The 12,129-nt window shown below is 44.3% G+C and overlaps 1 protein-coding gene across 1 annotated transcript in view; it reads right to left on the reverse strand.

The window, feature by feature from the left end:
* Positions 1-203: 203 nt before the first annotated feature.
* The window catches only part of AKAP12 (A-kinase anchoring protein 12), a gene marked incomplete at its 5' end in the record, with an annotated part of 29,665 nt that continues 17,739 nt past the window's right edge, over positions 204-12,129 (reverse strand). The window contains 3 exons of the mRNA XM_084261332.1: positions 204-350; positions 963-2,867; positions 3,645-7,450. Coding sequence (XP_084117458.1) covers positions 342-350; positions 963-2,867; positions 3,645-7,450 — 5,720 coding nt within the window. The 3' untranslated portion in view covers positions 204-341. The remainder of the gene's footprint in view (positions 351-962; positions 2,868-3,644; positions 7,451-12,129) is intronic.

Consider the following 12,129-nt stretch of genomic DNA (forward strand, 5'->3'; position numbering starts at 1 on the left):
AGGGATTCAAGGAGATGGGACAGACAGGACACACCTTAAGTGTAATAACTGTGGCATAAATTTTAGTGGTCTGTCCATTCACTCAGTTGTGCACCTCCAGTCTAAATGGTGTATTTTGGTTGGGCAGAGGCAAACGACCTTTGAATGGAACACCTGTTGGATATAGCCAACATTAACGGTTTGGTTTGGGTTTTTTCATAGAAATGACAAAAAAGGTGAGGTCTTCAAAAAGCAGATGTTAACATCCAAGAATAAAGGGTAGTGAATAAAGCTCCTGGTTCTGTCGCAGGATTGTCAGCTGTTCTCTAAGACTGGCATGTCTCCAAATGCCACGTGGATGCTTAGCACATCTGAAAAAGATGACAGCAGAAAAAGCTTTATCAATGACAACTTACTCTGTAAAGAGTATCTTATTTTCCCAAGCAGTTCTCAAAGACACAGATAAAGGTCTTGTGCTATAGTTAAGCAAGTGTGGTATATATCCTCAGGAGAGACTCCACCTATCATCTCTGATTCCAATTTCCCTGAAGTGCAAGGAGCTTTGGTACATGAGGCGTTCCATGTTTATCATGGAAGGCAACACTCACATTCTTTAGGGTTTTAAAAAGAGCTTGGTTAGAGGGGAATTGTGTTTGCCATGCATTAAGTATGTACCATATAAGCACATATCTAGGAACACTGGAAAACAGATTTTCTACCTCCCAGAAATATCACCCTGAACTTCAGGCCAAGGTAAAGGCCATTAAAGTGAGGGTAGCTGTTCAGAAAAAAACAAGGTGTTGAGTAGCCAGAGAGAACCAGTAAAGCGAGAAGAAAAAAAATAATAATGTGGCCTGCTGGTTAAACTGGGGAGCAATTGCCTTTCAACATCATAAAAAAAATTAGAGATACAGCAGTCTCAGACACTCTTGAAACTAACTCGGAAAAAAAGAAACAACTTGCTGGCTGAAAACACTACTTACATTCAAGGTCTCAGGAGCCACCAAGTTCTGACTTTGTGGACTATCACAAGATGTTCCTTCTTGGCAACTATCGTCCTCCCATGTCTGTATTTTCCCATCTTCCACTGGTGGGTGATGTTGTTCTTTCTCACTTTCTCTGCACGTTTGCTGACCTGCACATTGGTCTGGGATTTCCATAATCTGCCCGACTTCTTTTTCCTTTAATTTTGGTGGGTGCGTGTCCAGGGTGTCTTTGGTTGAATCTTCTGAAGTACTTACTTCTGATTTTGATTTCTGACGTCTCTCACTTTCCCATGAAACATCTTCAGGGCTAGTCACAATTGTTAAAGAATCCTGACTTTGTCCATCTTTCAGCATCTCAGAAGTTAACAGCGTGCATTTTACTTTTTCTGCAGTTACACGAATTTCTGGAGACTCTGTTAAGGCAGCAGTTTTCACTGTTCCAGACTGCTGGAGCTCTTGTTCTTTACTCCATGTCTCTTCCTCTTTCACTGGAAGTTGATGACCCACCAGTATACTTTCCAGAAGTTCAGGTACACTTGTTTCCGAGGGGCTTTTCTCTCTGGACTTAATGAGCTGCTCTGCCTCAAAGGCATCTGACTCTTCTGTTTCTGCCAGCTTGTCCACAGCTGTCTGGATGGCATTCAGTACAATGTGAGTGCTCTGGGACTCTATAGTCACAGAATGAACAACATCCTTCTCCGTTTCCGTGTGGGTGGGAGATGGACTGTCACTTCGAGGAACACCGTTTTGTTCGGGTCGCCCTGTGCTCTGGGGCTTCTCTTGCTCCTCTGATACTCCATTCATGGAAGCAGAAGTTCCTTGAGGCTCAGGTGCTTCTGCACTACCAAGCTCTGCAGCCTCACAGCCTGAATAGTCAACAGTAGTACCTGGGACCTCTTCAGAAGCGATTTGCCCTGGTGTGGTTGCCACGGGCTGTACAGGTTCAGCTGTTGTGCCTGCAGGCATTGTGGTGTCTACCATGACGTGCTCTTCAACTGCTGCATCTGCTACAGGCACGGGCACTTTCAGAGCCTCCAAGGGTTCAGGCTGGAGGACTGCTGAGTCGGAGCTGTCCTCTTGCACAGGTAAAACATCATGTTGGACAGCAGTTGGACACTGGTCACTTGTCACAGATTCATGTTTTCTGGTTTCTTTGGCTCCTTCCATAGATTGCTCATTTTTGTTATCTTCTTTCTGGAAGTCTTGACAGTTGGAAGGTTCTACAAGTTCTTGTTCTTTTTCCACAGCTAAGCTGCTTGGTGTTTCACATTTCTTAGGACTTAGGTCAGCGAGGATGGCACCTCCATTTTCAGTGGTATCTGTGCAGGTTGATGCCAAATCAGATACGCTGTCCACTTCAATCTGTGTGGGAGCCTCTGTGACATCACTCTCTAAGGGCGCTTCAGTTTCAAGCACAGCATCTTCCATTTTGCCACCTTCAGTTTCCTCACCGTGTGACGGGGCTTCTGTTTCTTCTCTGCCTTGTGACTCTAGGATGGACACAGAATCTTCTGCTGTAGTCTGCTGGCCAGCCCCATCCCTCACACTCTGCTCAACATCTGCCACTGCTTCCAAGCCAGTTGTTTCTGAAGGAAGGGCAGAGGGTTTTACCTCATTCTGCAGAGGAGTCTCAGTAACAGTGACTTCTGTGCTTTTCACTCCAAGGACCACAGCAACATCTTCCTCCTCCTCTCCCTGTGCAGGTGCTCTGCTAAGAACTCTTTCAGTACAAGCTTGCTCTTCTGAGTCTAAGTCAGGAATTTCATCTTGTCTTTCAGCTTTAACAGCTGCTTCTGTGCACTCTGGCCCCACGGTGAGGGTTTTACCCTCTCCTTCAAGCTGCACAGACTCTTCAGCTGTAAGCCCCAACGAAGACGTTTCATCCTCTGTCTTGTCCTCCACCTGTAGAGAATTGGAACAGACCAGTGAAAAAAGGTATGAGCAGGAAGTGACCAGGAATGTTCTGGGTGAAAAAGCACCAGAAGAGAGGACCAAAAGGAGGAGGATCATGGGAAGAGTGTGAGATGGTAACAGAGCAGTGAATCACCAAGATCCCATCTTGTGTTCTGCTTCTCAGGACACACAGCTCACTAAACAAAGGGCAGCCTAAAGCAAGGGATGGCTGACAGACATCACACAAAACAAAGACTAAGCCAGGAGGATGGTGGGGAGGTAGAGAAGGCAGCAGGAACACACCAGCACAGTAAGTCCTGTGCGTTTTAAGTTGGACAGAGCAGTGTCATTTCATTTCCTCCCCTTGCAGAAGTACCTCAGCTGCAATTGTATCTATCTCTGCAACTGAAGGTAATATCCACCATGTATGGTACCATATGGATCCCATACGTATCTCAGGTGTTCATATAAAATCTTCAGTCACATCATACTGTGCAGGAGCCCGAATGGCAATCATTTCAGCACCTCTGTATCCACGCACACCATCTCCCATTGCACGTCACCCCATTACACCCACCTCAACCTGCACACAAGCCTCAGCAGGTGCTGCTCACGGACATCTGTGTGCATGTCTCGCTGGAAATGAACTGCAGTTGCCTCAGGCTGCACAAGGAAGGTCCCTGACACTAATACAGCCAAAACCTGGTTCTACATTAGGTATAACATCTAACACTTGCTGAATTTTACTTTGACAAAATTAACCTTTCTGTTTTATGCAATACTTACTGCAGTCTGTACTTCCGGAATGCATTCCTCTCTTGTCTCATCTACTGTCAACTCTGTTACAGGTAGTTTTTCTTCTGAAGGCTCCTGCTTTGCAATCAGCTCTTCCTTGGGAGTGACAGCTGGCATGCTGTGAAACTCTCTGTCCTGTGGTGAAGGTTCCTCCACTGTCCTCTGCAGTTTGGGTGTTTCTTCATGGTCTTCTACAACTGCTTCTTCACATGTCTGCCCCTGGCTTTCATCCTGCAATACACTGACATTTTCACATCCTTCTGTGCTTTCTTTCACTGCAGCAGGTATTTCACTTCTCTCCAAACCGTCATGTAGAACACTCTCTTCAACTTGGCTTTGGCCCTGAATGCTCCCTGCACTTCCCAGGTGCTGGAAGCCAACCTCCTTGGATTCTTCCTTTATCAAGGGCTGTTCAAGCAAAACAGTTTCCTGCTCTATGACATTCTCATTTGCAGCAGCATCTTTCACTTCTGACTCAATTCCTTGTGCTGCTGTAATTACAGTTGCCACCGTGGTTCTTTCACTCACCAGCTCTGCTACATCTGCTGACCTTACTCTTTCAGCAACTTCGTGAAGAATTTTTTGTGTCTGTTTGTCCAATTCTTTCAAATTTTGTTCAGTGGCTTCTACTTCTTGTACAGGTGTAACTTCCTCTGTAGTATCTGGGGTTTCTAACTGTGAAACAGCAGAAACCATCTCAGTTGTCTCTTCAGCAAGGGACATTTCCATTGTTTCTTCAGCACAGGAAGGTTCTGCTGTCTCCAGAGCTGTCACTGCTTCTGAGGTTGGTTCTAGCTCACTTGCCGTGGCGTCATCACTTACATCCTTTCTCGTCTCTGGCACTGTCTTGGCAGATACCACCGCTTCTTCCACAATAACATCCGACTCAAATGTTTTCTCACTTTCTTTCTCTTCCTCCTCTTTTGCCTGCGTAATGCACTCTGTCAGAGCAGCAGATATCCAAGATGGTGACCTTTCTTCAATGCTGGTAACCGCCCTTTCCCCTTCCACAACAGTAACGGTAACTGCATGCACCAACCCTTCACGTGCTTGCTCAATTCTTAGAGTCTCCTCTAATTTTTCTGCTCTCTCTTCCTCTGAGGTTCGTTCTCTCATCGCTTCTGCCTCTTTCACTTGCTGGGCTTCAATTTTCTCCTGCTCTGCTGCTTCGTATTCAGATAAAGGAACAACAGCTGGAATATCTGAATCTTCCTCAGTTGTTTCTGCCATGTCTTCTCTTGCTTGTGTAAGGTGAGTTGGTTCTGGCTTTCCATCTGACTTTTTCTTCCTACGCCCAGGCATCAGTTTTCTAAATGGAACCCACGATTCATCTTTTCCAGGCTCACCATCTGATGTTGAATGCTCCAGGCTAGTACTCACAACTGAGTCTTCAGTTCTCTCTTCCATTCTGGTTTTGGATCTCCTTCTTGGAGTGACTAATCTTTTAAATGACTCCCACGTTGAGATGCCTTCACCTTCGGATGGGCTTCCAGCTTGTTCTGGGGAAGAATTCCCTTGTCCTTGATCGCTCTCCTGAGAGCTGGTAAGAATCGCATCTGTTGTCGTTTCTTTGCTCTGTCCAGACTCTTCTGTCTTTTGGCTTTCTTGACCAAGCTTATGTTCAGTTTCTTCATCAGACGATGATGATTTCCTGGCTCTTTTCTTTGAGGAGCCTACACATATAAAAGCTTCCCAGGACACAGAGGTGTCAACCTTTCTTTTTGGCTCTTCTGTGGTTTTCTCTGGTTTTTGGTCCATCCCATTTTCTTTTAATTCTCCTTGATTTTCATCAACAGCATTTTCAGTTGCAGACACTGCAACGCCCTTTGTCTTATCAGTATCTTCCTCTTTATCGCTTTCAGAAGGTCTTCTGACCCGTTTCTTGGGAGTCACCATCTTTTTAAATGATGCCCAAGGTGTAACACTTTCTCTTTTTCGTTCCACATCTGAAATTGCAGCATCTTCATTTTCAGTGACCTGCACTCCATCTACAGATTTTTCCAAAGAAGGAATTTCATTCATCTCCTCAGGAGAAGAAGCAGAACTCTCCCCCTTTTGTTCCTCTGCGCTATCTGGGGAATCTGATAAGTGCTGAATTGGTTCACCCTGTTCCCCTAACTTAGATTCTTCTCTTTTCCCTTTATGCTTTTTTCCAGACAGTTTTTTTAACCCAGTACCCGTGAAGAGTTTCTTTAAAGGGCTGCCTTGAAGTTTAGTTTTTTCTTGGGAAGAGAGCAGTTCAGCTTCGTTTGTGATACTTTCTGGAGGCCTCTTTCCAGCTGCCTCTTCAGGAGTTATTTCTGTGGTTATTTCTTCTGGTTTGATAGTATCTGTTGTAATTACGCCAGTTTTTCCCTGTAGTCCTTCATCAGTGGGTTTGACTGACTGTTGAGCATCCTCCGTGTCAACCGAATGTTCGGAAGGAGAAAAGGACTTCAACCCAGGATCACCCAGGGTCAGTTTTGTCTCATGATCTTTGCTTTCTTTCTTCTCTGCGGTTCTATCCGCATCTTCACCTCGTGTGACATCTTCTGCTGTGAGTGATGTTTTCAATTCTGCTGCTTCTATTTTTTCATCAAGTGTTTCTTTCCCCGTTGGAGCAGGTTTATTTCCATCTTGTCCTTCACATTTAAGCTGTTCACTAGACACTTCAGTTGCCACAGATCCCGCCTCAGGTTTCTTTTCAGATGATGTCTCAGTTCTGTCATCTATTTCACACTTCTCTGTTGACTCCAGTTCTCCTCCCACAGGTAGGGCTTCTGCAGATGTTTTCAATTCTCCATTCACACTGTCAGCAACAATAGATCCTACTGACCTTCTTTTTAGTGGTTTCTCTGTCACTTCACCTTCTTTCTCTTCTTCTTTGGTTTCTTCTTCCTTTTTACTAAGATCTTCTGAGACTTCCACCAGTTTTGTTTCTTGATCATCTTCTTCAGCTTTTTTCTCCTTCACACTCTCTTCCACAACTGCTGACACTACGTCCTCTTTTTGTCCTTGCTCCTCGTGCTTGATTAGCTTTTCCTTCTCACTTGCTTCGACTCCTATGGCTGCCAGAGTCTTTTGTGACTCCTGCTTTTCACCTTCAGTTGCTTCAATAATTACTGCTGTCACATCCCTTTCTTCACCTTGCTTCTCTAACTCAGGTATTTCCTCCTTTTCACCTGTTTCAGTTGCTATCGTTGCTCCCTCCTTTTCTTGCTCCTCTTCTTTCGTAGGAGACTGTGGTTCATCTTCTTTAGGCTTCCTAAAACTCTTCTTTTTTCTAAATCCAGTCCATCCCTGAGTAAAAAATTTTCTTAATGGTGATGCAGAATCAGTGGCCACGGCAGCTGACTGAGAAGAAATTTCATTTGCTTCTGGTGTTTTAGGAGATTCATCTTCTGTTTTTTCATTTTTCAGTGCCTCTTTGGTGGTGTCTTCTGCAGAGGGTGCATCCTCAGGCATCACTGTTTCTTCTGAGCCAACTTCTTTTTGCTCATCAGCTCCTTCAGGGACTTGCGCTTCTTTTTTTACAGTAAGGAGCTGAACTGGTTCCGACTTCCCCGTCTTTTCCTTCTTCACTGTGAATCTGAATCCAACAAATTTAAAAACCTTTTTAAAACCCAGATCATAAGACTGAGGCTCAGATGCGTGGTCAGGGTCTTCTGCACCCTCCTCCGAAGATGGCAACTGTTTAACTGTGTGAGCATCCTCTTTCTCAGCATCTACACCGTCCTTGGTGCTTGAGTCAGATGGACTTGTCTCCATAGCCTCAGTGTCTTCCTTCAAAGTTACACCAGAATGTTCTGTTTGTCCAACTGTTTAAACAACAACAACAAAGAACCCAGTTAGTTTCTTTCCAAATTTAATATTATATTATACCTTCCTGGAAAAATAGGTGTCATTTTTTTCTTTTTTAATCAAGCATCCCTAAACATACCTGGTTTATTATCTTGAGGCCTCTTCTACATGCCACTAATTTATTTTTTTTAAGGACTAGTTTTTGTTCTAGCACTAATTCCTTTCCTTCCTCACATCACTGTATGCATCTTTCCTGCACTGGCTGCTTGGGGAGTTTAACTCTGGCCTGGCCAGAACCAGGACAACATGCAAATGCCCCTTTCAAGGTCATGTCCACTCATTCACTTTCCTTCTCTTGCAGGTTGGGAGATTTTTTTGTTTGTTTGTTTGTAAATTTAAGGCAAATTTATGTGAGAAATAAAATTTATTTCTATCATATCATTACTCAAAGAATATGCAGAACAACACACGTAACTACTCCTGAAACACAGCTCGGTAGGTATCCTTTCCATGTGGGGAGATGCCTCTGAGGGAAAAGTAAAAAAAAAACAGAACAAAAAACATTGACCTAAAATGACAACAAGAAAATAAAAGCTCATCTTATAGCTCTGCCCCCAAAGAACAGTAAGATGTGAAAATGCCTATGGGAAATTTTCTGATTTTTCAGAATTCTCCAAAAACAGTTACAACACAACATATTTCTTTTAAAGATCATGAATCTTGGAATTCTCCCATGCATCACATCACCCCTACAGACAGACAGAAGCCTCATCTACGGCAATTCCACACTGCTTAAACTTAATGAGACTGTTGCAGTGCAAGCAGGTAAAATCCTACCTTCCACTGCTCATGAAGCTGAGTTTCCATTAACTCTCTCTTGAACAGCCTTTGAGTTTTTCCCTCAGGACACTGGCAACCACCCTCTCAGTCTTACTGGGACAAGTGAAGCATTATCACTCCCTCTGACCACGAGCTGCCAAGGTTCTCAGGCCGGCACAGAAATTAACCCCCCACCCCAAAACGCAGCTGTTAAGAAGCCAGCACACCTCCAGTTTACACAAAAATCACATGCTCCTCATGCCCCTAATAAGTCACTTTGGAGGGAAAAGGAAAGAAACACCAACACCAAGCCTTTACCTCTGCCATTCAAACACAAAAAATAAGCATGTAAAAACCACTCTTGCTTACAATGAGAATTGTAATAATTGTAATAACTGTGATAAACGTGTTTGATGATGAACAGGACAGCATGCGAAGATAATCCTGACTTCAGCAAGGCTTTTGGCACCATCTCCCATAATATCCTTGTAAGCAGGCAGGCTCAGGAAGTGTAGGCTGGATAAGCGGATAGCGAGGTGGGTTGGTAACTGGAGAAGTGGCTGAGCCCAGAGGGTGGGATAAGCAGCGCAGAGTCTAGCTGGAGGCCTGCAGCTAGCGGTGTGCCACAGGGGTCAGTGTTGGGTCTGGTCTTGCTTAACACACACATCAACGACCTGGACAAGGGGACAGAGCGTATGGGCTCCCAGCACATTTTGTGAGGATACAGAACTGGGAAAGGTGGCTGGTACACCAGAAGGCTGTGCTGCCATTCAGCAAAATCCGGACAGGAGAGTTGTGTGGAGAGGAGCCCCATGAGGCAAGCATAGGATCCTGCACCCAGGCAAGAATTAACTCCAGGCACCAGCACAGGTTAGAGGTTAGCCTGCTGGGAAGCAGCTCTGTGGAGAAGGACCAGGGAGTCCGAGTGGACAAGCTGCCCTCTGAGCCAGCAGCGGGCTCTCATGACCAAGAAAGCCAAAGGTATCCTGGGGGGGTATTAAGAACATGATTATCCTCCCCACCTACTCTACCCTGGTGAGGCCACATCTGGAGTCCTGTGCCCAGTTCTGGGCTCCCCAGTTCAATAAATACAGGGAACTTCTGGAAAGATTCCAGCAGAGGGCTATGAGGATAATGAGGGCCCTGAAGCATCTCTCATATGAGGAAAGGCTGAGAGAGCTGGGGCTGTTTAATCTAGAAGAGACTGAGAGGGGATCTCATCAATGCTTGTTAACATCCAGAAGTGGATGTCTAGAGAAAGGGGCCAGATGCTTGTCAGTGGTGCCCAGTGACAGGACACAGGGAAATGGGCACAAACTGGAACACAGGAAGTTCTGTCTGAACATGAGGAAATACTTCTTCACTCTGAGGGTGACAGAGCACTGGGACAGGCTGCCCAGAGAGGCTGTGGAGTCTCCTTCTCTGGAGATATCCAAAACCTGCCTGGACACAATCCTGCGCAACCTGCTTTAGGTAATCCTGCTTTAGCAGGAGGGTTGGACTAGATGATCTCTGGGGGTCCCTTCTAACTCCTACCATCCTGTGAATCTGTGAACCTGTAAAATCTTTGGCATGACACCAAAAGGTTACTGGGCTTGGATAATGCCCAGATTTCAGTTTAACATTGTTCTTGACCGTTGATTTTGTGCAATACATGGAAGTGCAAGGCCACATGGCAGCATACTCTTCTCTCCTACCAAACTTGCTGGAATGCTAAAATGACAAAACAATTTAAAAAAAAAAAAAAAAGAAGACATGGCCCCGTTGTTTAAAGTTGTATGTGCTACTTCAATGCCCAAAAGAGACAGAAGACCGCTTCCAAAAGTACACATGTCATTGAGTTCCTCAAAGTGATTTAGTTTTCATTTGATCCATCTTTAAGTTGTATCTAACTCTGCAGTTGGACCTGCCCTGTGCAGGGGCTGGACCACCTGATCTCCAGAGGTCCCTTCTAGCCTAGATGCTTCCTCAATTCTGCTCACTTTTGTCCCCTCTGGGAAGACCACTATCTTTATAAGCACACAGACGAGGCGCTCTAGGTAAGGCTGAAAACTAATTAATAAGCAAAACTAAATTATAATTATATTGTCTTCCAATAGCTACATAGAAGGCAAATTATTTTAATGTTCCCTACCAGCAGCCCACTAGTTGTTGTTTCTCACACAACATAAGCAAAGGTTGAAAATACTCACTGTAATTGTTAACTCAAGATTCACTTGCAAGCCTGACCTCTGAGAATACCCTAACTCCATGAGCGTCTGAAAACAGAGATGTTCAAGCTGAGTGATATGTGAGGGAGCAGGATAAGAAGAAAAGGACATTTTTTTTTTCCCAAAGAAGCCAGGAGTATTACTCCATTAGTAACACACCTCTTGCAAATGTCAGAACGCTGCACGAGCAAGGATAGCTCCCTGTAAGAACACTTCAGGCCACAGCAGGGTGAGGAAGGGGAATAAGGCTGTAAGCTGAGCTAGAAGCAGCAATAATACATTTCAACTCACTTCTCATTTTAAAATGGTTACCAAAGAAAGACTGATGTGCTAATTAATATTTTTTAAAAGCTTGTCACGGCTTAATGGCAATTCACAAAGTTAGAGGCACTTCTTCAAACATAAGGTACATACCACATATTGTATAATTATTTAGTAACAGGTACTTCGATTATTCTTCAGTTTGTCTATGCCATGAGTAATTTTTCTGGCTGAACCAGCTGTGAAATTAAACACTGATCATTTAACTTTAAATAAACATTTGTTCAGGAGCCAGACCTCTGGGCATCTCTGGTGGAAACAAGGTTTATAGAGTCATCTTTTTATTCTTGCTTTGCCTTCATGCCAGCCTGCTTACCCTTAGACACATGGAAATCTCCATCTGACATGACTTAAAGGTGGAAGAAAACAAAAAAATAAGGGGCTGAGAGTCAAGAGGGAATCCTGGGGCTAGGTGGGAGAGACCAGAGGCAGGCAAGCAATAGGTAGGGGTGGAGGAGAGATCCAGAGGCAGATCTGACTCAATATAGGCAATTGGTGGGCAGCTAGAGACACAGCTTTCTAAAGGATCCCCCTTCCTCTCAGGAGCACCCCCTAGCAATGCATGCTGACCATTCTGAAAATCTTGAGGGGGTTAAAAAAATAATTAAAAAAATCTTAAAAGTTCATCACTGCAGTTGAGGCTATTTTCTTCTTTAAATTCCTAGAACAACACAAGTTGAGTATTTAAGGGGAGTTTCAGGGGTTTACAACTAAAACAGGATTACTGTAATAAGGGAATGATACAGGATACAAATAAGTGAGGTCATACATTTCCAAAGAGAGAGATGTAAGACTAAAGTCTTACTTTAAGACTAAAGTCTTACATCTTATCTCTCATTTTGGAAATATAGACTAGAGTCTTACAACTTCATATTCATGATAAGCATTCAAGGGATTTTTGCTTATTCTAGCTGCAAAACGAGGTGTTCATACCACCCCTAAGATAAAGACTATGTCTCTAAAATCCTTTGCGGGCAAGAAAGATCTGCAGAGCTATTACAAACTCTACAGGTATGGGTGTGTATAAGGATCACAGATGCGATTACAAAACAGACAGCAGTTTGAGGGACAGTGGTAAGCTTTCTAGACTGTTAAATCAGGCTGGGAGCAATGAGGTCTTTGTGGCGAGCCCAGCAAGCATGCTACCTTGCAATGCTTCACTAGATAAATTGCAAAAGGAGAAGAGAACAGAAGCTCAACTGACTCAAGATGTGCTGCTAACACCACTCGTGGCACCTCCCTCACTCCCCTGCAGCGCACAGCTGGCTTACTTGTAGCCCTCGTCCCAACACCGCCCCTTCACGTCCACTACACAAAGCCTTTAGCCTGTCCAGAGCGTATTTCAT

The sequence above is a fragment of the Gallinula chloropus genome, assembly GCF_964237585.1.
Source record: "Gallinula chloropus genome assembly, chromosome: 3".
Classification (NCBI taxonomy): Eukaryota; Metazoa; Chordata; class Aves; order Gruiformes; family Rallidae; genus Gallinula; species Gallinula chloropus.